The sequence below is a fragment of the Heptranchias perlo genome, chromosome 1 (assembly GCF_035084215.1).
Source record: "Heptranchias perlo isolate sHepPer1 chromosome 1, sHepPer1.hap1, whole genome shotgun sequence".
In the NCBI taxonomy this organism is placed as follows: Eukaryota; Metazoa; Chordata; class Chondrichthyes; order Hexanchiformes; family Hexanchidae; genus Heptranchias; species Heptranchias perlo.
Genome location: NC_090325.1, coordinates 57,855,947 through 57,883,652, shown reverse-complemented (window position 1 = coordinate 57,883,652; position 27,706 = coordinate 57,855,947). Strand labels below are relative to the sequence as shown.

General features: G+C 40.7%; 1 protein-coding gene across 3 annotated transcripts in view; it reads right to left on the bottom strand.

Annotated features, from left to right (window-relative positions):
- Nucleotides 1-27,706, bottom strand: part of LOC137322543 (protein unc-13 homolog B-like) — a 554,720-nt gene that overhangs the window by 216,002 nt on the left and 311,012 nt on the right. For 2 of the 3 annotated variants that reach the window (XM_067985470.1, XM_067985475.1), the window contains exons 6-8: nt 19,652-19,725; nt 18,040-18,097; nt 6,785-7,007 (exon numbers count right to left, since the gene is read on the bottom strand). In XM_067985470.1, coding sequence (XP_067841571.1) covers nt 6,785-7,007; nt 18,040-18,097; nt 19,652-19,725 — 355 coding nt within the window. Of the gene's footprint in view, nt 1-3,409; nt 3,536-6,784; nt 7,008-18,039; nt 18,098-19,651; nt 19,726-27,706 lie in introns of all 3 variants that reach the window. The other variant, XM_067985478.1, reaches the window with a different exon arrangement.

Sequence of the window (27,706 nt, the reverse complement as noted above, 5' to 3'; positions counted from 1 at the left end):
CTTTAATCAATATGACAGTTTGATCTGATGGATTTAATAACACATTCGAGAAAGTGTCTTTATTATTCTCTCTTTGTTCTTCTGTTCTCACCATTTTATCTGAATAATCTTTGCAACTAACTTCATGTTTTGATGTGGATAAATGTTCATTTGAAGTACATTTTAAAAAGCCTGAAAAAAATCCTTGCTCACTGTGAGTCAGTTTATCTGTTTCAGGTACGTCATTCTCCTTTGATGTCACAAGCTCACATTGAAAAGCAGATTTGGCTAATGTGAAACTTTGATCAGAGAAAGGTATTGCTGCATCTGAAAATGTTACTTCTTTATTTAGATCTATTTGTTCAGATATTGTTCCCGGAATTTTGTCTGTGCCTGCTTTATCATTCAATTCCTGCTTTGATGTGGATACATTTTCACTTGAGGAAAATTTAAACAAGCCTGAAAAAAATCCTTGGTGGCTACTATTCTGTTTTTCTTTTTCAACAACAGCAGTGTCTTGTTTCGAATTTGATGAAAATTTTAAAATATCTAGAAACATACTTTGTTTACTCTCTTTGTCTTCATCAGATGCTCTAATTTTATCTGACTTTGGTTTACCTTTTATTTCTTGTTTTGATATTGATGTTCTCTCATTCATAGGAAATTTTACAGAAAACAGTCTTCCCTCAGATTTTGCTTCTTTTTGACTTTCAGAAGAGATGTTCTCAGAAGAAAAGAAGGGTAGTTTCAACTTTCCAACAAGAGAGAAAGTCTGATCATCTTTCATTCTCTCTTTCTCATCTCGAACATCCTCGGCAGATCTGTAAAAAGGAAATCTGGACATGTTCCCAGAAGTGATCTGTGTTTCGCTGTCCAATGAAGAAAAGAAAACCTGACTTATTGACTTTTTAAGAGGGTTAAAAAATCCCAAGTTAATTCCAGAGCTGTTGGTTGTGTCGGACTTGGAATGTGAAGAAGATTCCATTTTTTGAGAAACTTTCACTTCCTTCTCCATTTCATTATTTTGAACATTATGTGGACCCAGAATTTCAGGAGTATGTTCATCTTTAATTTCATGTATTAAGGGGATTGATGGATGTATAGTTTCTGACTTGTTATACAACTCAAATACATGATCTGTGCATTTATCTGGAGCAACTTGTTTCTGCTGTTCATCAATATTACTTATATAGCTATTCTGTTGGTGCAAATTAGCATCAAAATTATTTTGTGAGCTATTCCCAATTTCACCAAAGTGGGGACATTTTTCAAATACTTGTGAATCATTTTTTCCTTCACCATTTGAATTTATATTTTTATTAGAAACTACATTTTTGTTCTCCAGTTCAGAAGTTTGAAGTTTTCTATTCTGTCCACTGTCCTGAGAATCATTTGACAAATCTCTTTCCACAAAGAACTTTAAGGGATTCAGATATTCCCGCAATGAGTCAATGACAGCGTTCTGCGATGGTGATGATTCGGTTGTCAAAGAAATATTATCATCCTGTGGCCTGAGCTGTATAATTGAAAGCACAGTCTTATCCTCTGCTGTACCAAATGCATTAAGGGAAACTGATTCTATGCTATCAGAAGACTGGAATGGAAATTTGGATGCCAAATTAAGAGTTATTTCTGGTTCATCTTTTATGGGGTCATGTGCTGTTGAACTGCTGGTTATAGGTTTCAAAGAAAATAAGTTTGGGAGACCATCTTCCTTATTCTTTTTGTCTTGACTTCCTGAAGAAACAAAAACTATTTTTTCTACAGATGACTGCTGCTTTTTACCTACTCCTACTTTCTCACCTATTGAGCTGAACAGAGACTGCATGGTATTCTTCACTCCAGTCAGATCTGGAATGGAGTCCAGTTTTTGATTGCTATTCTCACTATTACCTTTTATAGCAAACTGTGTCAGCCGTTTTTGTTCTTTTTGTCCTTGTGTATGGCAACAAGCAGCTTTATCTTCACCAATATACACACCGAGGCTCACTTTCTCTCCTTGAGACTTTCTAAGGGTTTTGTTCTGTGGTTTTGGAAGTGACCCAAACTTTCTGACTTCTTCTTCTTTCTCTGCTAAGTACTCAGACACAGATGCTACCAAGCATTGCAGTTCATCCATTGCATCAACAAAATCTTCATTTATTTCCTCACTTTGAGATGAATGCAACTGCCTTCTAGTTCGGTTGAATTCGTCATCAACTTCTTCATCATGGCTAAGTTTTAGCTGGTATTTTTTCTGGGGGGCATGTGTAATAGCTACATCGTGTTCCCTGTAGTTAATAAAAGTGTTGCCAGATTCATGCCATGACTGCGCAGGTAATGAAGCCTCTTGTTCATCATCAGATCCAAGCGAGCAGCAAAGTTCATCAGAATCACTGCTGTCATACACACCACAAATATCAGATAACATCCTTTTCTCCAACATTTGTTCATGATATATTTCTTCCAAGCATTCTTCTACATCTATCATGTCTTCGGGGTCATTATTGAATGACTCATTCTCTCCCCACGTGTTACTTTTGACCATACGTTGCCATTTATGCTGTTTGTCTGTTGCTGCCATGTCATCGATATGAAGCAAAGGGTCACTCCGATTCCATTTCGGCTCTTTAGATTTTGTTTCCGACGTTATGCTAGAAAGGCCACTAATAATCCCTCCACCAGTGGTATATTTATCTAAACAATTTGAATAGTTTTGCCTTTTCACATCACTGTCTTCTAAACTATTGTGTCTGCAATTTTTTTTTCTCCTCCTATCTATTGTATTATATTCTTCTGGGTAACTACAGTATGGTAGAATGTTTGATTCTCCTTTCAGAAGCTGATTATACCTTAATATTTTTTGGTGTGCCCTATCTGCATATTCTCTGCATTCGTGGTTTTTTCTCACTGCATGGTTCTCCTTTGGGGTTTCTTCTTGCCAGTTTTTTTGTCTTTCTACCAAAAAATTGTCATTGAGCTGTTTCCCTAACTTCTCATATTTACTTTCCCAGTCTTCTTCTCCAACACCAGAATCCACTGGTATGATCCTGACTTTTTCTGTAAGTGGTAATGAGCTCCAGCTTTTAAGGAACAAGGTATGTATAAGTGGATAACAGAAGGTTTGGAAACAAGTAGTAGGGGATAGGATAAAAAAAAGAGAATCATATTGAAAACATACTGAGAAAACATAAGACAAACCAGAAAATAAACTATATTCAAAATCTCAAAATAAAAGAAATAAAAATTATGTTTTGCTCATACCCATAAATTCAGTTGTGCTAATTTTTATTTATCATAATAAATTTTTAAATTAGTTTTATGCCAAACATTGACATGACATATATGGAAACATTAAAGACATGCAAACAATTGTGCCAATGCCTTCTTCATAGCACCACAGCACACCATCACATGGCAACATCAAGGCTGTAAAGGAGAACAGACCCACCTATCCGACAGATCTAGAGACTGCCTACTTTCGAGGGAGTACTGGCGGCTGGTTAGCTGACTAGACTCAGATGCAGACTCTAGATCACTACGCCCATTTGCAGCAGAATCTATGCTATCATATCGTCTGGTAGGGAAAATGAATGACAGAGTGGGAAACAGGAGGATACATAATTATTTACTGTGCACTGCATTTCAGACCCCGCATTGGTTAATGTTTATGTCAACTGCATTCAAATTAAACAAAAAGCCCCACTGGTATTGCTGCTGAAATGCATTGTTCGAATGCTGCCTCAAGATCACGTAAATCTAGATGCATGTTGCAGCTCAGAAGATTGCTTCTTTCTAAACTTTACATTTCATTGCTTACAATAAATGTTGTACTTATTGAATAAATGTTTTTACTCTGTTAACAATGAACATTAATATTACAAATTCATTTTTAAAAATGTAACACTGCAGTTAGGAAAAACACTTTAAATTGATTTTACTTCCAAATTGTATGGATTGATTCCCTAGTAGGTATGTATATAAATACTTTGTCTCTTCTATTTTTTCCTTCAGAAAATTTGTTTTTAATGCAATATCTCAAAAGTCATCAAGATTCTACAGCAATATCACCCAGGCATAACTGAAATGTTTCAGCATCCAATTCAAAATGGAATTTTACATCAGCCTACAAGTAACTATACTTACAGTGCTTATTTAATATATGTCATACACTAGTTGAAAACAGGCACTTATATACATACACTCATACAGGATTTACATTGTTGGCTTTTAGCAATGAGGCTTGACATTTTTTTTTCCAATGAATACATAGCACTACCCCAAGGTTAAGATTTGAAGTGGATTTGTTCCACTGCTTCAGGTTTTTCTTCTTTTAGTTACAGATTTTGATTAAAAAAAACAGAATGCTTTCTAAATCATTTTCATGATCAGCTGCTGGCCAGAGAAGTTGACAGAACACACTTACAAATATTTGGGTAATTAAAACATAAAAGAAGAAAAAATGCAAGTAAGAGGTTTATAGAAAGTGATATTTTTGGACAAAATTTTTTAAAAAAAATTAAAGTCACATCAGAAGTTTCATTTTTCCCTTTTAGAGAATTCAAATCTTGGGTCCCCTCAATCGTTCAGTGGTTAAATAAAGCATCTGTAAGTTCATGAACCAGATCAATCTCTGGTGTTCTACACAAGCCAATTGATCTCATTCTGGGCAACCGGACAATTGGCCTGAGTATCCCTGAGTGGCCTGAGTATCCCTGGAGTAGGAACGAGGAAAAATAATCCAGGGTTCCTGCTCTTTATCTGATGACCTCTGCAGGAAAGTACATGTGTGGATATCAGGATGAATGAGCTAAGAGCGGTTGAATGACTGCTCTCATTTGTATCTTCTGATCGTATCTGTGATCTCTTCTCTCCTACCTCCACCCCCCCATTCTACCAAGATCTGACACTGACTCTGTAGGTTTACAAATGAAGAATAGATTTTGGACAAAAGAACAGAGACAGTCAATACCTGCGTCAATACGGAACAAGAAGAAGAACTATATCTCATCAAAAGTATATCAAAATTATTGTAAAATTCACAACCGTAACAGCAACATCTTTAACGTAGCAAAAAGTCTCAAGGTGCTTCAGAGAAGCATAAAGCAAAATGGACGCTAAGTCAAAGGAGGAGATATTACAAAGGGGTGACCCAAGGTTGGTCAAAGAGGTGAGTTTTAAGGAAGTTCTTAAAAAGGAGAGGGAGGTGAAGCAGCAGAGAATTTTAGGGAAGGAATTCCAGAATGAGGGGCCTGGATGGCTGAAGGCACAGCCGACAATGGTGGGACAAAGAACCCAATGTCAGATAAATGTGTTGGGGAGGGGGAGCTTGTAGCACTAGAGAAGGCTACATATACAAGGATTTAAATGCAAGGATAAGAGTTTTAAACTTGAAACATCAGGGAACCAGACAGGGATGATGAGTGAGCAGGACTTGGTGCGGGATAGGATATGGAGAGCGGAGTTTTGGATGACTTGAAGGGTGTAAAAAGGGAAGCCAACCAGGAGGGCATTGGAATAATTGAATCTGAAGGTGACAAAGGCATAGATGAGGGTTTCAGCAGCAGATATGCTCATGTAGGGGCAAAGGCAGCCCCTTTACTGATGTGGAAGAAGGGGGCTTTGTGATGGAGATAAATGGGCTTAGACGCTCAGCTTGAGGTTGAATTGAATGTCAGGTTTGCGAACAGTCTGGTTAAACCTGAAACAGTGGCCAGGGCGGCGTCGGTGGCAAGGGTAAGGAGTTTGTGGTGAGAGCCAAAGACAATGGCTTTACCCTTCCCAATGCTTAGCTAGAAAAAATTGTGGCTCCCCCAATACTGGATATCAGACAAGCAGTCTGAAAGCACTGAAGCAAGGACTGAGTGGTTGAGGATGATTTGCAGGGGAGATGATGATAGCTGTTTTGAAAGGGTGCCTGAAGAAAAGAAACCATTTACAATGTCAGCTTCATGGGGGCCAAGTAAGGAAATTAGGTGGTCAGCAGTTTAGTAGGAATGGGGTTAAGGGAGCAGGAGGCGAGTCTCATAGATGAGATGAGCTTGGTCGGGCAGTAGAAGAGATAGGGGCTCAGGGCTGTGATAGGAAGAGCCTGGGGAGATATAGCTTGGTGGGCGAGGGAGGGGGGGTGGGGAGGGGAAAGAACCAGATGCCACTGAATGGATGGTCCTTGGCTTGGTGACAAAGTAATCTATGCGCTCCTCACACTTGTTTTTAAGAGGTGAAGGTTGAAGAGGTAGGGGAGAGAGGTTTAAGGAGGTGGTTGGTCGTGTAGGAAAAAAGTCGGGAGTTATCTTTGCTCTCCAGGGAGATCCCAGAACAGTGGATGGTTTTGGCAGAGGGGAGCAAAGGCCACGAGAGCTCAATGTGGTCCATCCAGTACTGGTAATGAATGGCTAAGCTAGTTGTGCACCCTTGGACTTGAAGGAGCAATAGAGGGGTTGCACTGAGGGAATGACCAGGATGGGAGACAGTGAGGACTTTGCTGAGGACAAGGACATCAGAGGTGGAGGTGAGGGAATGGTTGAGCAAATGAACAGCCGCAGAGGTGTCGTGGCAAATGGGGGATTTTGGGGGGGGGGGGGGGGGTGAGGGGGTGAAAGGCTGGGAAATTGGTAGTTTGAAAGTTCAATTGTAAGGTACTTGAGGAAATCATTGCAGCTTTAGTACATAGAAAAATTATTTTTAAAGAAGGATTTTCTGTACAAGCATGGCAGGCCTGATTGCCAGCTGCAGGCTGTTTTCAGAGTGTAATTGTTTCAAAACTTAACATAAATATCACAAACAGAAATGCTCCCAATCACCTTTTCAAAAATGGACTACATACCTCATTCCTTTTCGATCACGGTAATCTAGTTCATAGCTTTGGATTGAATCAGCATAGGAGTCCCGTGAACCTCCTTGGAGCTGTAGCCGTGATTGAACTGGGAACTGATGAACAGACGCATTGGGTTGGGAGGTGGTATGATAGGGAGGTGGAATGCTGTTACTGGTCTCACTACGATAATCACTGTCTCTATCATCAACAGCACTGTCTGGATCTTCAAGTGCTGAAAAGAAAAATAAAAGGAAAAAGTTCACACCTATTGTCTATAATATGCTCAGTTAGTTTAGGGTGCAGTATTTTAGGCTTTGCTTTGAAAAATTATCTTCTAGTCATACTCCGCAAGCTAAGTAGAATCAAACAGGCAACATGAAAAACATCCATAGGCCAAAGTACCATCTTCAGCCTAGTGGATTTTAAAAAGTTAAACTGAAAAAAAATTCTCTCTTTTATAGTAAATATTCTGTACATCAAAAGAAAGAGGTGAAGCATTTCAATTTTCCCTTACACTAAGGTGTTTAATTAAATAGAAAGCACGGATTTCAATCTAAATTTCAAACTATGTCTCTTTCTGGCACTATGATGTGCAGATATCAAAGCAAAAGTATCTTTGAGAGGGAACATGCATGTTCTGTTTGATAAATATTCATGCATACAGTGGTCACTTTTTGTGTTTTCGTTCTTATAATGCAATACAAATAAAAGGAAAACAAGTATATAATGACTGCACATCACAAACATGACACATACAAAGAAAGAAAGCTATGCAAAGACTACATGAGGGAAAAAAATAACACTAACGTAATCATACAATATGAGGGATGTATGTATCCCCTATATGCATGAATACTCCAGGTCTCTCCGGTTGGAGCATGCTAATGTAGGAGCCAAGGTACTTGTGAGTAATAAATCATTACATACTTTGTTGCTCTCCCCATCCGAAATAACTCCAATTGCCTGGTGGATGCAAACGTTGGCAAAGAAGGGGAAAAAGAAGACTTCAGCAAACCAAGGGGAATAACTGATGTGTTTTTTGTTGTAGATAGAAATCTACATATCTTTACATCTTGCTCATATTAATGAAGCAAAACAGCATCACATTTAGAAAATAAAGCTTTTGTTGGTTCACTATAGCCTAGAAACTGTGAGCAATGTTATCATGCAAGCACTTAATGCAATCATATCAAACTCCTTTCTCTGCTATTTTAACAGAGGTGCTACCAGTTTACTTTAAATCGGTTAATATCTCTGTTAAAATAATGGAGAGACATTCATAAGGTAACAATAGCTCATGGTAATTTCTAGGCTTATGATCTTGTATGTATGTGTATTGATTATATATAAAATAGTATATTGTTGCTCATTCAACTTCTTTCCAGAATAAAACTTATGTACAGATCTAAAATAATACATCCACCTAAATCTTTCTATTTAATTTCACTAAAACATTGTTCGATATGCCGTATGATTCACAACACTCAGGTGACAATGAATTGCTGCATCAATATTCTGCTCTGAGCAATGGTAGAAGGTAGAATACACATTGCTGCCTGAAATTTCTTCAAATTGCAAGTGCCATATGCTTCCTCACAGATTGCAAGACATTCCCACAGGGCAGAGGCAAAAAACAATGAATGATTCACTGAGCCATCCATACATGGCCCCTTGTGGTTGGTTCTAAAGGTATCAGTAGCAGGACATGTTGTACATAGTATATATTGCACGGGGACCTAAAGAAGGGAGAAATGACAAAATAAAATCACTAATTTTTAAAGAGATTAAAGTATTTCTAAAGTTTTACCTTAATATGAATCTGTAAGGATCCTTAAGTACCAGCCATAATCAGGTATTTTGTTTAAATTGGGAAATTTAGTTGCGAGGTCAGGGCCCATACTACAGGGCTCTACCAAGGTCAGGACAAATGAGATAAATCAAAAAAAATATGATTCAATGATACCAAGTTTGGGCTTTAAAAGCCTGTAGATTGTAGGGAGCAAGAGAAAGCTGAGGGGGCTAAGGAATTCCGTAGTTTTAAAGGTTGGTTAAAAGATGGTTGGAGAAGGAAATATACTTTTTAAAAAAAAACACAATGAAGATGCAGGGAGGAGGTAGAAGAGGAAAATGAAGTGAAGCAACAATGGCAATAATACCTAAAAATAGAAAAAGACATTAAAGTTTGTAATGGAGAATAAGGTTGGAAGCCAGAAGTGAGAGAAGGATTGCCCATCAGATCAGAAAAGCTTTTTTTTGGTATTATGTTCACAAATATGGCGTTGGAAGTGCCTCCCTATATGGCAGTGCTGCTCAAAGCCTTGAATGTACCTGGGCTTTATGTTAAGAGCTGTTGTTCTACATTAATGAAGATAGTAAGTTCAATATTAATAATCATACACAGGATACGTTGGCCTCGAAACTGCATTGCCTAAGGTGCCAAAATGGCAGGCAGAAATTGTATGTGCACTTACAGCCAAAAAGTGTACCGATCACCATAATGGGTAAGGACAAACATAAGGCAATCTTTACCCACACCTGAAGCAGGTATTTGGCCCCTTGCATATGCAAATAAGGGGCCGAACATCTGCATGAGGTTCCCTCTCCAAGATTGGTTTGCCCAGAGGCAGGCAGCGCCAATGCAGGCTGTACTCAGGGAAACCAGCCCTAGGGATCACCTGCAACAAAGAAGTTAAGTTACTTATTTGAATGTGGAGCTGGGAGGAGCAGGAGTCCTCCACCCGACCACACAGTTAACCATCTTCCAGATTGCTACTGCTCCCGACCCCCAATCCTTACTCCCCCCCCCCCCCCCCCCCCCACCATGCCCCGGTCTCCCCTCCCAACCCCCATTCGGGGATCCCTCGGCCTCCTCTCCCTCCCCTGGCTCCCCAGGACCCTCGACCCCATGTTGACTTGCCTCCCCACCCCCAGACCCACTTACTTGAGGACTGCTGCTAGCATCACAGCAGCCCAATTTTTCTTCCGTCTTCTCCAGTCTTCGCACTGTCGCGCCACGCTAGCTCTATTACAACGTGGTCCAAGGCCCAATATCTCGGGGAACTCAGGAGATATTTTTGTACAATCACAATTTATATGATCAGCATCAATTGTGCTTTCAATACAATTTGCAACCAGTCAAAACTACATTTCTCAATTTAAATGTTAGCAAATATATGAAAAGGTGAGAAAAGACCCTTCCATTCATCCTCATCATTAGCTATTACAACCTTGTGCTGTACTTCCTCAACTGCTGTAATGCTAACTCCAAGGGTGTTTACTCTTAAACCTGGTTTATTTAAGAGTAAACATGTCTTTTCTCTTCAGCCATGCTTCATCTGGCCTGCTCTAAGACTTCTATCAATGCCATTCTCAAGATATTAAATGTACAAGAACCACCTCATAAAAAGTGATTTTTTTCTCCTTCCTGTCTTTCCATTAAAATGGCACGACTGAAATCTGGAATAGCAGCATAAATAGGGGTCAATACCGTAATCTCACCATTATAAATACAGTATGTTCATGCCCAATAACTTGCATCACCTCACCTCTTAGCAGATGGTTAATCAGTAAACCAAATTTTGCAAAGTGCTATGCCTAACCAAAGTTCACTTATACTTTACATAATGGGTACTATTTGTAAATAGTTGAATTTAAATCTCAATAACACAGTGAAGAAGTCAGAAGGATGATTATTATGCTCACTGTTCTCACCTCTTTTTCATATGCAATGTTATGTGAGAAATGGAGCATTTTGTCCATTCCACATTTTTTGTTCTTTTTGTTCTTTATTATTTTTTTAAGGGTTCAAACCAGGTTTGCTTAAAGAAATAACCCTGTCTGAGAGTGCGCCTTTTATTATGGCCAGTGTATTCATTCCCAGAGACAAACCAACTAGGGTGTTACAAGCTGGATTTTATATTTTAACATTCGTTAACTGCAAACTATTTGCATTAACCAAAGGCATTTTGTGATAGCTGTTGGCTTTGTTCCGTAAATTAAGACAAAAAGAATTTACAGTCAGGTGACAATTCTATTTAGGTCTATCACTTATTCGATGAGCACAACAGTATTCCAGGGGTAATTCCTGGAACTACAGACAAACTGTGGCTTTAATTGCATGTATGATTTGCAGTTTTATTTGATTTTAAAGATTCAAGTTTGATTTAATTCAGGTTAAGATTGTTATTTTATGTCATTAAATTGAAATGTCAACATGGTCCTTCTACAGGAGACTTGTGAACATGCAAGACATTTAAACTAAATTATAGAATCATAGACTGGTTATACCACAGAAGGAGGCCATTTGGCCCATCGAGCCCATGCCAGCTCTCTGCACGACCAATCCAGCTAGTCCCACTCCCCTGCCCTTTCCCCATAGCACTGCAGATTTTTTTCTCTTCAAGTACTTATTCAATTCCCTTTTGAAAGCCACTATTGAATCTGCCTCCACCACCCCCTCGGGCAGTGCATTCCAGATTCTAACCACTCGCTGCGTAAAATTTTTCTTCCTCATCTCTGGTTCTTTTGCCAATCACCTTAAATCTGTGTCCTCTGGTTCTCGACCCTTCCACCAATGGGAAGAGTTTCTCTCTATCCCCCTCATGATTTTGTACAGCTCTATCAAATCTCCTCTCAACCTCTCCGCTCTAAGGAGAACAACCCCAGCTTCTCCAGTCTATCCACGTAACTGAAGTTCCTCATCCCTGGAACCATTCTAGTAAATCTTTTCCGTACCCTCTCCAAGGCCTTCACATCCTTCCTGAAGTGCAGTGCCCAGAATTGGACACAATACTCCAGATGTGGCCAAACCAGTATTTTATGAAATTGTGCCCTGTACACCAGAGTCCAAGTCATTAATACATATCAAGAAAAGCGGTGGTCCTAGTACCGACCCCTGAGGAACACCACCGTATGCCTTCCTCCAGTCCAAAAAACAACTGTTCACCAGTACTCTTGCTTTCCTGTCTCTTAACCAATTTTGTATCCATGCTGCCACGGCCCTTTTATTCCATGGGCTTCAACTTTGCTGACAAGCCTATTATGTTGCACTTTATCAAACACCTTTTGGAAGTCCATATACACCACATCAACCCTCTTACCTCATCAAAAAACTCAGTCAAGTTAGTTAAACACAATTTGCCTTTAACAAATCCTTACTGGGTTTCCTTAATTAATCCACACTTGTCCAAGTGGCTGTTAATTTTGTCCTGGATTATTGTTTCTAAAAGCTTCCCCACCACCAAGGTCAAACTGACTGGCCTGTAGATGCTGGGTTTATGCTTACACCCTTTTTTGAACAAGGGCGTAACATTTGCAATTCTCCAATCCTCGTATTTAAGGAGGATTGGAAGATTACGGCCAGTACCTCCGCAATTTCCACCCTTACTTCCCTCAGCAACCTAGGATGCATCCCATTCAGGCCTGGTGACTTATCTACTGTAAGTACAGCCAGCCTTTCTAGTACCACCTCTATCAATTTTCAGCTCATCCAGTATCTCAATTACCTCCTCTGTTGCTGCGACTTTGGCAGCATCTTCTTCCTTGGTAAAGATAGATGCAAAGTACCTCGGCCATGCCCTCTGCCTCCATGAGGCGGTCTCCTTTTTGGTCCCTAATTGGCCCTACCTCTCGTCTTACTACCCGTTTACTATTTATATGCCTATAGAAGACTTTTGGATTCCCTTTTATGTTAGCCACCAGTCTATTCTCATACTTAGTCTTTGCCCCTCTTATTTCCTTTTTCACTTTCCCTCTGAACCTTCTATATTCAGCCTGGTTCTCACTTGTATTATCAACCCGACATCTGTCATATACCCCCTTTTTCTGCTTCATCATACTCTATCTCTTTCATCATCCAGGGAGCTCTGGCTTTAGTTGGCCTACCGTTCCCCCTCGTAGGAATGTACCTAGACTGTACCCGAACTATCGCCTCTTTAAAGGCCGCCCATTGTTTGATTGCAGTTATACCTGCCAAACTTGGATTTCAATTTACCCGGGCCAGATCCGTTCTCAACCTACTGAAATTGGCCCTCCTCCAATTAAGTATTTTTACTCTGGATTGCTCTTTGTCCTTTTCCATAGCTAATCTAAACCTTATGATACTATGATCACTGTTCCCTAAATGTTCCCCTACTGTCACTTGCTCCACTTGACACACCTCATTCCCCAGAATCAGATCCAACAATGCCTCCTTCCCTCGTTGGGCCGGAAATGTACTGATCAAGGAAGTTCTGCTGACCACACTTCAGAGATTCTTCCCCCTCTCTCTGCCCTTTACACTATTACTATCCCAGTCTATAATAGGATAATTGAAGTCCCCCATTATCACTACTCTATAGTTCTTGCACCTCTGTAATTTCCTTGCAAATTTGTTCCTCCATATTCCTTCCCACTAGTTGGTGGCCTATAGAATACATCCAGTCGTGTAATGGCATCTCGATTGTTTCTTAACTCTAACCAAACAGATTCTGTCCTTGACCCCTCCAGGACATCCTCTCTCTCCAGCACTGCAATATTTAATCAATACTGCCATCCCCCCACTCCTTTCTTTCCTTCCCTATCTTTCCTGAACACCTTGTATCCAGGAATATTAAGTTCACAATTTTATATCTTAATCCTCCAAGGCCAACAGAAACTAACACAGCTAGAAGAGATGTATTCTAGTTAAAGGCAAACTTTGAGTTTATGCACAAGGATCTGGCAGACATTCAGGATGGAATTATACTGCTGCCTCCGCATTGACAAGGAGTGGTTCTGACTGTGTATCTTCACATAAATTGGAGGGGGGTGGGGGTTTAATATTAATTATTCAACAGTGGGTTTCAGGCAGGCGATGAGCAGGGCGAGTGTGAAAAGCACTTGCTGGCATAAGCTTCGCGTCTGGAGGATTTTAACTCCCGAGCCTCATCTACATGCTGCTGGTCAGCTGCCCGCCCTAAAGCTGGCCAACGAGTGGTCAAGAAAGTTCAGGCAGACAGAGGCCGCTGGCCAGCACTGTGAAAGCTCGCTGGCAAGTGGCAGAGAGGGGGTTTTGTGGGAGGGGGAGGGGAGGCCGTGACTTTCCTTGTGGGGCCCGGAGGAGCACTCTTGCTCCTCCAAGCCCCACACAGGAAAGTTTACACTTACCTTGGAGGGCCTCTTCTGTCTCCAGAACAGCTGTAGACCTGCATTAGCCTGGCGGGGAAGAGGTTTAGGGACGGTGTTCCATAAGGTAGAGCCTATAAAACTGAAGAGTGCCAGAGGGCAAGGATTCACAAGTGGCAAGAGTCAGAGGACCAGTGTGAATGGGCTGGAATGCAGGAGGTTGTAGAGATGAAAGTTTGAGTCCTTCATGTCCCCTCTTTTTTCAACTTTTCGTCTTGCTGAAGTCTTGAAAATGCTTCAGTTACACTCAGCTTTTTGGTGAATTAGCCTCTGCCTCTATCACAGCCCATCTGCCGTTAAATACTCATCCTTGGGCTTCATGTTATTAACTTTTTTTAAAATTACATCTCTGTGAAACATCGAGGTATGTTTGTCTATGTTAAAGGCACTAAATAAAAAGGTAGTGATGGCTTCTTTTCAGTGAGATCACATTGGGCCAGCCAGAAAATTGCACTCAACGCAAAAGTAGAGCACATCTGCCAACACGGATTTGAAACAAAATTTTCCAGTTCCTAGTGACTATTCTATTTCTACCCCACTTATGTTAGTGACTGGAAAATATACCTTGCAGTCATGAAAAAGTGCTTTCTGGCATCAATCCTCAACTTGACTTGTACCAGTTGTATCCATGTCCCCTTATTCTGCAGTCATGGTTTAACCTGAAACAGTGCTTTGGATTTACCTTTTCTATTTCACTGAATGTCTTACATACATCTCATTCACCTGGTTTCACGGCTGAAGAGTCAAGAATTTTTCTAACCATTCCTTATAACTTAGTACTCCGACACTACAGATCAGCCTGATGGCCCTGGTCATGGTGTACCTTAGGCACTGCACAGCTTCAGCATGATAGAATCAGGTTTATCTGATTCATTGCTCTCCCTAAACCACTCTCCCCTTGACTGCGCCATCCCCTATGGCCTCTCAATTTCCACGATCTCAATCACGAATAAGGTGATCTCTGACCACTTCCAGTGCTCACCAGTCACATTCTTCTACCCTCTTGCAAACTTATTTCTTTTTGCATTCGTGCTGGAAAAAAGTCTCCAAGTCTCTTAAAACTGCTGTTTCAAACTCACAACTGCCTAGCCTATAGTCGTCTTGTTTGCCACAATATTTTGCAGCCGATGTGCTCAACCGCTCCTTCGCCATCACCTTTGATGTCCTAGTCGCTAGCAAAACCTTTACTCTCTCACATCCCGATCGTTTCCTCTGACATGGCCCCCATCTGTACTTCAAGTCTAAGCTGTGCAGACTTGAGCATATCTGGTGCACAAACCTTTTAGCCATTCATCACCAGATCAGGCTGGATCACATCAAGCGCTATTGGGGCTGATTCTCTTCTGCCAAAACCACCCACTACTCCACAGTCATCCTGGAGAGCAAATATAACTCCCAGTTTCATTTCTCCACTACCCCCCGACTCTTTAAACTGCTGTCCCCTGTCCACTTCATCCTCACCTCCAACAAGTATGAGTAGTTTTATAGACTTCATGCCACTGAGAATGAGACCACTTATTCAGCTAGCTCTACTGCTTGCCCTTGCCCATCAAGCAAAATGTCCCCCAGGGATCCCCCTACTCTAGCCCTAACCCACATTTCTACTTTCTTTCCCATCTCTCTCCATGTCCTCTCTGATCTCATCAAAGAGACCTACTTTCTGCTCCCTTTACCCTAGTCCCACTAAACTGCTGTAATTGGCTCCCTGTCCTCCAGTACTCTCTCCCACACTTTTGAAATCGCAGATATCAACTTCCCACCACCCCCCCGATCCCTGCAAACTACCACCTTATCTCTAATCTCCCTTTGCTCTCCAATCTCCTTGAATATGTTGCTGCATCCTAAATCTGTGCCCACCTTTCCCACAATTCCCTGTGTGAATTACTCCAATCAGGTTTATGCCTCTGTCACAGCAATGAAACAGCCCTAACCAAAGTCAAAAATGACAACCTATGTAACTGTGACCATGGTGCATTATCCCTCCTCATCCTCTCTGCAGCCTTTGACATAGTCGGCCACATCATCCTCCACCAATGCCTCTCTTCGATTGTCCAGCTCAATGGGACTGCCCTCACTTGGTTCTACACATACCTATCCCATTGTAGATCGAGCATTTCTAAAAATGGATTGCTTTCCTGCCCCCACACCACTACCTCCAGAGACTCCCAAGGATCTATCCTTTGTCCTCACCTCTTACTCATTTACATGTGCTGCCCCTGGCAATACGAGTGGTAGTCATGGAATCCACTTCCACATGTACAAACTATGTACCCTTGTCACCGATTCCATACCCCTTCCTGGCTAAAGTGGACTGCTCAATTTGACCTCAAGCTGAGCTTCCGACCCCCTATCCTCTCATCACAAAAAACACCTACTTCCACCTCCGTATCATGGCCTGCCTCTACCCCTACATCAGCTCATCTGCTATGGAAACCTTTATACATGTCTTTGTCACCTCCAGATAACTCTTGGCCAGCCTCCCATCCTCTACCCTTCAAGCCTCAATTCATCCAACTCTGCACCGAGTCTTGCTCACCCATCACCTCATCCTCACTGACTTCCAAAATCTCAAATTTCAAATTCGCATCCTTGGGGTCTACCTTGACTTTTGGGCGGCCGACCGGCAGAGTGCACTGGGCGACCATCCATTCCAACGGCGAAGTGGCCCCTGTGATTTTGAGGATCCGGCCTCATTTTGATTTGCCGGGCAAGCTGCAGGGCCCCAAACAGGCGTCCCAATGCAGCTCGCCAAATTCGGCAAAGAGAAACAGGCCAGAGCTGCTGCCAGGAAGGTAAGTTGCAGGTGGGGGGGGGGGGGCGAGGGCATGATTGTTGAGGATGGGGTCCTGGGGAGCAGCCCAGATTTTTGTGGGCCCCAGAGGTGCATTCCTGCTCCTCCGAGGCTCACAAAAATAATAAGACTGGGCCTCTTCTCTGCCATCGTCCATGGAACTGGTCGAAGCCTGCACTGCGCAGACTCCTATTACAGGACCCCGATTTCCATATTAAAAGGGACCTATCGCCTGAAACAGGTGGCCACTTTTGACAACCAGAGGTAGGCCCCTTTTAAAATGATGCAGGCACATTGCCGTTGTTAACAGGGCCCTATTTTCAGGCAGAGAGTGAAAATCGACCCCCTTGTGTTTAAATACATTCATGGCCTTGCCCTTGTTTATCAGTATAACCTCTTCCAGCCTCAAAACTCCTCTGAATTCTCCACTCCTCTTACTCCAGCCTCTTGTGCACCTCCCCTGCCTTCACCCCACCATTGGCACTGTGGCTTCAGCCACCTTGGCCCCATGCTCTGGAACTCCCTCCCTAAAACCCTCCATCCTCCCTCCTGCTTTGACTATCCTTAAAACCCTCTTTGACAAGCTTCTCATCACCACTCCTGATATCTCCTTCCATGGCTCAGTGTTTTTTTTATTACATTTCTGTGAAGGGCCTTGGAATTATAGGGACTATATAAATACAAATTATTGTTGTTGCTTCTGTGGTGTGTTACAGGGAATTAAATGGTTACATTAAATTCTACTTACATTCATTCTGAACAAATGCAAAATTCACTTACACACAAATTCTCCAAATAGATACTATATAAGTAAAATGTCAACTAATTACAGTATTAGTTTTTTGACAACCTGAAGTAAATTGTGTTTCTAAAATTGAAATATCATACACAATAGTGAAGTACAAGTTTGCTTACATTAAGAACTATCCATGTCCTGCAAGCATGCATGCTTGATGATATGAGCAGTACTATGCGCACCCATGTATCAACAATGTCCCTCTCTTTCAACGTACAAAGGTAACATTTGCCTGAAAAAGCTAAACAGCAGCACCGATCTGCCTAATGGAATTTTAGATTTTTTTTGAAGTAGATACCACAAGGGTGAACTCTGCATAAAATATTTAAATATGTCCTGTTGCAGGTGAATTATCCAACTATGATTCTTAAATAAAAGGCTGTAGGGTGAATATTACAAAGAAACAAAAAATAGTATGCATTTTAAATGCGAGAAAGAAAAATACAACAAACAAATCTTCCTAAGCGAAGCACTGAACACTGATTCAAGCTGCAGAAAACTTGATGGTAATCACTTTTTTTCAAACAAACTTACAACACTGGGAGGGAGCAGTGGGCAAAGGCTTCTTCTGAACTTCTTCACCAATTGAGTACTGGATAAGGTAAAGGAAGGTAGAGTTAATCAGACACAATCACATATTTCATTTTATTAAAAGTAACACTGGAGGAACAGTGGCAATACTGATATTGATTATTCCAGCCTTGTAAAAAAAATTCCAGATATACTTACTGAGAATGTTGTTAGAATTTATTATCATGCAAAGAATCAAAACATATCTTCATATGGAGCTACTCGATCCCAGGAAAACATGCTACCAAAGTACACAGAGTACTCAGCTGATTGTCTGTTTATCCTGGTCACGCAGTTCTGGATTGCTTCCCATAGGCTGGTCTGAAGTCAAGGGGGTAGATTTTGAATTTGTGCAATAGTGTAAAATGGGTGATAGCGAGTCAGCAGCCCATTTTACATCTCTCTTGGATTCTATTTCCATTGACTTCAAAGTCAATACCCACCCCAGCTTTTCATTTTAATGCATACCTTGGGGTAGAGTAACTTCTTTGGTGGGGAAGTGAAGTAGCAGCTCCTCCCTACCAGAAGTTACTGGAGCAGCCTTAAAGGGTCAAAATGACAGGTCTCTGGATTGTGAAAGCCGAGTCTTTTTCCATACACGGGTGTGCAGTGTACAAGAGGGCGTGTGTCCAGTGCGCTGGGTATCGCTGAGAGTGTATGGACGGAGTTAAAAAATTGTAAACATTTTTATAACATTTTATTTTAATATACATGCACCAGTAATTTCCATGGGGGTTCTCTTGGTCTCCCACTGTTATCTTCGGGATATCTGCTGATTTTCCATCGAAGAAATGGCCTATGTGGCCATTTATCTGTGGTTTCCACCAAAGTTACGGCAGGAGATATGGGAGCCCCTGCGGAAATTCTACCCTATAGACTTGATCATATTATTTTGGACAAAAACCACTGCGACGAGACGATCCTTCTCTTAATATGTTATTCACTATCGGGGTGTAGACAGCCAGATTTAAATATTCAAATGGATGCCTGGTAGACAAAAATGGAGCCACTGGTGTTGGTCGCAAATGTTGAAAAGTCCAACCCACTGGTGAATGAGAAGCAGTTTTCAGTTTCTCTATTCTCTTTCCCACTCCAAGATTGTTGTTTGAAAACACAACAGAAAATTGTTTTTTAAATTCAATGGTGCGGAAATAATTTCTCTTTTCAAAAAGAGGAAAATCAGGAGACCAGTTTTCCTATTCCATGCCTTTGATGGTAAATCATCACTCCCGACCTTGACGGCAATTGGCGAAAAAAGTAGCCACCCATAAATGAAATTATTTAGTTTAATAAGGCTATATCATTTATAGTTCAACTAAGTTTGCATTAATAAAATACAGGTAGCATTTTTAATTTTTAGTTTTAATATAAGAAATTACATTTACAGTTTTGGAGTGTCCTTTTCTCAGGGCTCTACAACAATATACTATTACTGATATTTCAATTACTATTTCAACAATTTCTTGAATATTGCAGTAATCATTTCACAATTGTACAATTACTCAGCTCCACCGTAGATATCTTTTTTTCATCAGAACACCACATTACAGTCGATTGCTCTATTTCTTTTACTCACCTCATCATGGTCCCTTATGGCATTCAACTGCTCTAGTTTCTGAGTCCAATATCTTGCCTCTTCTTCTGGGATATCTGTAAATGAGACATTGCTGCAGATATTACGTTTTCAGAAAATTAATCTAAATCTTACTGTCAATCTAATCTTCATGACCAAGAGGAAACACAGCAAACAATAACAGCATTCAAAATATAATGCACTTAAAGTAGAAGAGCTAAATATTTCTATATAATTTATTTCACTGTCTCCTCCACCCCCAGCGCACCCCTCCACTCCAGCCAAGGTGGCTAGTTTTCTGATTTTCCCTAGCCTCTGCTTTACTCCTCCTCACAAACTCAGAGGAAAATCATGGGTATGATCTTGGGGGCTCAAAAGGTCCTTAGCGCAATTCCATCATGCTTTTGATCTCCCCCAATCTTAAAGAAATATTTGATTTTATCCTCAACTTTTTCGGCTCCTCCTGACTACACCACTACTTCCATGTTGAGTGAAATAGAGAGCTTGTTTGCATGCTTCTACCAATGTCACACCTGAACCACTGTACAGCTAACATTTCTTTTGGCCTTAGTCGAGCTGCTAATCAGTGCTCTGTCCAAGGAAGGCACCCCTCCAGTGATGCCAGCCAATCATCAAGTGATATCTATAGCAAAGATGGAGAAGTTCACGACCAAGACTATCCTGTTTTATCATCTGAAAGAAGCAGTGTCAAAAAAGGGAGAGAAAATACAATGTAAATGCAAAGTTTAAAAAGAGAGGGGAGGAAGAACAGTCTGTAAATTGGCATGCTCAATATTAGAAAATATTCACCCAAGTACACCTTGGGGATGTCTGTACACACAATGCAGTTTCTCATTCTAAAGCTGCAGTTTTTTTGGGCTGGAATACAATGTGGAGAAATGCTAATACAGTCCAAGTATTAAAGAAAATGTCAAATGTTTCAATGGCTCAATGTAAGCCAAGAGTTGTCAATGTTACACTTCCAGTGAGTGACATGTATCTGCAGCAGAATCAATTATTTTAGTCATTAAAGCTATAGATAAAATAATTTAAATTGAGCCTTTAAAAATATATATATATTCACAAGGTAACTGGCATTACCCAAGGTTTGTACTTCAAGCTGTGTTTGGAGAATGGTATGATCAAAGATATAGTGGGACTACTCAATTTCACAAAAGTGTGATGATATCAAAAGAACAAATTGACATTCTGCAGAACACTACACAAGTGATATTTATACTGAAATATTATTTTCTACAAAAAGCAAAGCTTATTTCAATTTATCATCTTCAAATTCACTCTGTCAAAGCGCATTGTCTCAGAACAAGAAATACTACAAAAGGAAACCACACTCCACTTAAAATCACACAATGCAGGGCTTTATCTTACAGTGCACATCCACGATCTTCTTTGCTGCTTTCTGTAGGTGAAGAGGGTTTCTGATTAAATTGCTTTACAAAGTAAAAAGCAAGCCAATTTTTTTTTAAAATGACTTTCAGGCTACTGCTTCATCCCACACAACAGGAGTAAGCAGCCAGCATACAAACAGAAAATACAAAAGCTTACAACCCTGGAGATACTGAAAAAAAATGACTAGTGTTGAAGAAAGTTTTAAGAAGTAAATATTTGCTGAATTTTTGTCATCTTCTCAAAGATGTATGCTACCTAAGGGCAAAACACATGATACAACAGTACATACAGGCAATAAAAGACAATAAAACAGTACATGAAATGCTTGATAGAAAATTTACTGCAAAACTCATTCATGACTTTATTGAGTACAAGTTTAGGTTAAGAATGGAGGAAAAAGAAAAGACTATTCAGCCCACTTAAGGAACAGTGACATTTTTTCATCCTCCTTGTTCTCCAAGCTCAGATCCCTCTACTGCCTGAAGAATCAGGAATCAGTCCAAAGACCTGTTGAATGCTTCAGCTGCGTCGACATTTACTACCCAACTAATGAACAAGCAAAAATATAGCAAAAACTTCATAATAGTTGTTAAACTTTGCTAACTTCTTGTATAGTAGAAAGAATAGTTAGCAACTCTTAAAACTAATTGTAATCAATCTTCACGTATAGCGATTCTTTTCCCCCCTTTCTCATCAATCATAGGAAGTATCTACGTTAGCTAATACTCTTTAGAAGTCCCAGATAGATTGTCTGCATAGGCTCCTGATCAAATTCATCAACTTTAAAAGTCCAGGCCAAGAAAAAGCCCTGAAACAGTTACCAGGGGTTTGTGAATTTAAATAACTGTCTGCTGCCAAACATACACATATGTGAACAATTAACAGCATGTTTGTGTTTGATTTGATTTGTCCCTCAGGCAAACTACTTGGAGACAACAGATTAGTCGAACCATCTTAACAAGTTAAACTTGATCGACATCAATTCTGTGAATAAAGGCAATTTTTAACTCCCTATGTACCATGACTGAATTAAAAAAGAGCTAATACCGAGCTAAAACTTAATCAAAATTGCTTCATCTTTATTACATAATATTTGTCACCTATTTCTGATGTACCTAACAAAATTCTTAGAGGAAATAGGAGTTGGAAGAAAATGGGCCAGATCTGGTGGCACTGATCTCCACTCATTTTTCCACTCCATTACATCTCTGCGCTCATTCATGGGGCATTACCAAAACAAAAATCAGTACATCTTGTTCAACGGCACCTGACGTAGGAGTGCTTGATGCTGATACTGGGTACCCAAAACAGCTCTAATGTCCTTTATCCAATCACTTTAAAAAAAATTCTTTTCCATCTGAATAGCCGGGATTTTTCATGAAATCAGATCAGCATTAGGAATGCCAAGCATTTTGAAACCAGATTGATTAGAAGCAATTAAGTCCAAGCCAGCAAGAAGGAGCCATTAATTTATCAGCAACAGACCTGTCCAGATGGAATGCTTACAATACTTACCCAACTTAAAAGTAATTACATCAACATGCTCATGATTAGAACGCTCATTCTAATCATGAGCATTAAAAATTCAACTCCACAAAATGAAAATACATCCAGTACAAATGCTCCAACACTTGTTCCTCAGGATCTTAAAGCAAGTGACACTCCACCTCTAAAAATTCTCACCACTGTCATCCACTGCTTCTGAAACAATCCCAGTTCAAGGAGAAGCCATTATTCTTCAATCATTATTCTGCAGTAGTGAGACAACTGTTCTCATTCTGAAGCTGTACAGGTTTTGTTCATCTTGCTTTTATAAAAGATTATTTGATTTTTTTTTTACATTTTTTAACTTTTCTGGCAGATTATCTGTCCAATATGAATTTTACTGCAACTGTTACTTTAAATGGTCCCTTGCATTAGTTGGTGGGAGAAGACTGTCCAGGACCAGAGCTCCACTGGAGATTAGGCATCCATCTCTCAGACATTATTCCAGGCGAATCCTTAGTGGCTAGGTTATCACCAGAAAGACTAATGGGATCATACAGAATTAATCTACTTAGTAAAAAACTGAAGTAATTAGCATTTCTATTGGTTGCTGATAAAACAGACAAAATTGGCAAGGATTAACCCCAGTTTCTAAAAGCAGAAAACACTCCACAGAACCTGCAAATTGAAAATTTAAGAAGGTTATTTCTTGGATCAAGGCAGATATATTGGAGTTAAGCAGGAGCTGTTAATTCTTCTATAGAGCCAATATTCTGTGTAGCTTCAGAAGGTGCAAATAGGCCACTTTAATAACCTAAAGAACCTCAGTTGTGCAACAATCTTGAATTTGCTGGTTAAAAAAATATTACGCGAAAGTCTGTATTTTGTTCTATACAAAGAAAAAGTTAACTTCAGCACTGACCGCAAGTAGGCTCGCCTTCCCTGCCAAACCACTCTAGTGACATCAATTACAGAGAGCATTCCAGAGTAGCTCCATTGCAAATAGGAAGCATGTAGTGTGGTCGGCTTGAGATCCAGTCTACCCCAGGAAAATAATTTTACAGGCCAGGAATGCAAATTTCCCAGCCAGCAGATTGGTTTCCCACGATTGAACAAGTCCAGAAGGGCTCTTAAGCTGGTCTCAAGTTGCACCCCCTGACGGTATGCAATGAAGCCGCTTGAGAATGCACAACAGTGTCACTGGAGCAGGCTTGCAGTTGCACTACATGCTTCCTATTTGCAATGGAGCTACTCTGGAATGCTCTCTGTAATTGATGTCACTAGAGTGGTTTGGCAGGGAAGGCGAGCCTACTTGCGGTCAGTGCTGAAGTTAACTTTTTCTTTGTATAGAAATCCAACTCGAGGTCACCATGTCATCATTAAAACTGGTGTTTTGAAAAGACAAAGACACTTCTAATAAACATAGCGGGGCCGAACCAACGGCAAGTGGTCGGCGCGTCTAGAATGTGGTCAGAAGACTGAGGCCCAAGGCTCGCCCAAAATTGTGCCTCGGGCCTCATCTCCATAATACCGTAACTTACGGACATCAGTTGGACATCCCGTGCAGCTCACTGGTCTAGGCCTTCACAAAATCAACCGGCTCAGATGCCGAGTCAGTCTATAGTATGGCCTGAGTGAGGGAGGGGGAAGAGCGAGCGCGGACCAGCAGCTCAATTTGCTCCATTTGGCCCCTGTGAAGATCCATTTTTTTAAACCGGGACTTACCAGTGGTCAGACAAATCCAGCAAGTTTATTATGAGGTTACCGCTGGCTGAGTGAGACATATACTTTGGAAATCAGCAGTGCAAATATCTCACTGGCACAAATATGAAAGCAGTGCACTCTTGACGATGGAAGATACCTATATTAGAAGGGCCAATTATGCTGGAGAAGATATATAAAGCTATCTCGGACCATTTGGACAGGAGGGTCCCCAAAGGGGATTATCTCTGTGAAATTCTTCAAATTACATTGTGACCCACTTACTTGACTGCTAGAGCTCATCATAAATACTTGAGCCAATCGCCAGGTAACAATAAAAAGACAATGATCTAAGCAATGATCTAGCCTCATTTTAAAGTAGATTTGTAAGAGATTAACAAACCTATATTCACCATTCTAAGTTCAGTCAATTGTTAAGAGCACGCGAATTGTACAGGATAAAGAAACTAAGTCTCCAGCATTTACACCCATCAAGTGAAGATATTAGACCTCCTCAGAGGCCTTATTATATGGGAGGTGAATTTAAAGAGGGGAATACTGGTGACACCTTTCCAAATTAAAAGCTTGCAAAATGCAAAGAGGTGCTTTTCTTTGAAAAGATACAGGGCCTACACCCAGAAATTGACAATAAGGAATTAGATTACTGAAACTTCAATCACACTCCCTAAGTATATCACTCACCTTACCCCATGCGTCTGACATTCTTAAAAACACCCCTCCAACGATTGACAGGCAAGATGTTTTATCTCAGCTACCAACACAAAATATTAGGTTTATCATTTACCCTTTCAGGCAGTGCATTCCAGATCATAACAACTCGCTGCGTAAATTGTTTCTTCCCTCCTGTCGCCTCAGGTTCTTTTGCCAATTACCTTCAATCTGTGTCTTCTGGTTACCGACCCTTCTGCCACTGGAAACAGTTCCTCCTTATTTACTCGATCAAAACCCTTCATGATTTTTAAAACTTCTATCAAATTGCCCCTTACCCTTATCTGCTCTAAGGAGAACCACCCCAGATTCTCTAGTCTCTCCACGTAACTGAAGTCTTTCATCCCAGGTACCATTCTAGTAAATCTCTTCTGCAGCCTCTTGAAGGCCTTGACATCCTTTCTAAAGTGTGGTGCCCAGAACTGAACACAATACTCAAGCTCAGGCCTAACCAGTGTTTTACAAAGGTTTAGCATAACTTCCTTGCTTTTGTACTCTATGCCTCTATTAATAAAGCCAAGGATCCCATATGCCTTTTTAACAGTCTTTTCAACTTGTCCTGCCATATTCAAAGACTTGAGTACGTACACCCTCAGGTCTCTCTGTTCCTGCACCCCCTTTAAAATTGTACCATTTAGTTTATATTGTCTCTCCTCATTCTTTCTACCAAAATGAATAACTTCACACTTCTCTGCATTAAATTTCATCTGCCATGTGTCTGCCCATTTCACCCATCTGTCTATGTCCTCCTGAAGTCGGTTACTATCCTCCTCACTGTTACTACATTTCCAAGTATTCTTGAAAATGGCTTGAAGTACTGGTGAGAAAATCAATGGGGCCAATTTTAACTGCGGCCACTTGATGTAAACAGGGCGGCACTGGCCTAAAAATGACATTGGGGCAATCACCATCCCGTTTACATTGGCAATCCAGCTACCATCATCTTGGAGAAGCCTTTAGACGGGCAACTAAAACACCAGGTGAGGGGCCACTTTTAAGATGCAAATCAGGGACCTATGTACATGGTGCATGCATGAATGTTATTTTTATGTCTTGGCGACCAGAACGGGACACAGTATTCAATGTGTAGTCTGATCAGAGCATTGTACAATTTTATAATGACTTGCATCCTATTGTTTTGGCTATAGAGGTATATTTTCTCTCATCTTTTTACTCAAAAAACAGACAACTTTTCTTCTGAGTAACATGTCACCACCTGCAGCATTCCTAAATACAGCTGGGACCTTACCATGACAACATATATAGTGCTGAATTGCTCAGCTGAAACAATGTATTAAAACATTACTCTACACAACTAGTTAGATTTATAAAACACATTACATGCAGGAAGGCAAAGAGTGTTATTGCAATAAAAGAAGTAGATAAGGTAAACATTTAGTATGGTGAAACAGGAGAAAAATGGAAAAGTTAGGATTGGGAATCAAAGGGATGGTTGAAGGAGGATTTTGAGAAGAATTCTGAAAGCAGAAAGAGAGGAAGGAACTGCATAAAAAATTCCAGAGGGCAAAATCTTAATAAGTGGGTAAAAATGGAACAGCAGAGGAATCAAGGGTGTGAATGGAAGTCCAGTGTGAGAGAAGCAGAGGGTGCATGCAAAGACTTAAAATGATCACTAAGGTAAGATAAGGTGAGGTAATGGAGTGATCTGAAAGCAAGACGAGCGAATGTTGAAATCGACATGCTAGAGCACAGGACGCTAGTGGAGCTTGAAGAAGGCTGGGGTGATGAAAATGTGGGACTCAGCATGGTTGGCACAAGTTTCAGAATTCTGGATGAATGAAGTTTGGGGAAGGTTAATTAGGGGAAGCCAGCTGTGGTGAAGTCAAGCTTCGAGGTGATGAAGGAATGGACTAGGATTTTAGTAGCAGAAGGGGAGAGATAGCGGAAGGCAGAAGCAAGCTGTTTTGATAATAGAGTGGATGTGGAGAAGTAAGCTGAGCTAAAGCTAAGGCTCCGCACTTCCTGACTCAGCTTGAGGTGGCAGCTGGAGATGTTGTTGTGGACAGAAACTCAGCGATCCTGATGGGAGAAAAGGGGATGGTCTCAGGTTTGCTACCTTTCAGCTGGCAGAAGTTTTGGGTCAGCCAAGTTTTAATAAATCTGAAGCATTTTTGTCCATGGTGTACTATTCAATTCCTTTTTCTTGGGTCATTGCATGTTCGGAATTAAAACTGGTTACTGTTGCTGAGAGCTGCAAAGAATATACATGTCCATTTCTAAATGTCTACAGTTTGTTCTTTTGGAACAAAAGACAGTTGCATTTACTGTCTAGAGGGCAGAGGCATAGGCGTCATTCTGTCCAATAGTATGCCTGACAGTGGTCAGGACGAGTGGTAATTTCCGGCAATCCCAGGTCAATCAAAGCAGCTGGAAGAGATCATGGAGTCTTTACATTCAATTACAAGAATCCTGTGACTGTCTGACCACTTAAATACAGTTGTCATCCCGTGACTGTTCTAAGAACATAACAGGAGCAGGAGTAGGCCATACAGCCCCTCGAGCCTGCTCCGTCATTCAATATGATGATCTTCGACCTCAACTCCACTTTCCTGCCTGATCCCCATTCTGTTCTATCATCAAGAGTTTGGGCTTTATCTTGGCTGAGTTGAGTGATAGTGAACTGAGACTTAAGTTATTTAAAATATAGAGCTAGTCAGAGATTTCCATTGTGCTCAGGTAGCCAAGTAAGGAGTAAACGACCACGTTTCGAAA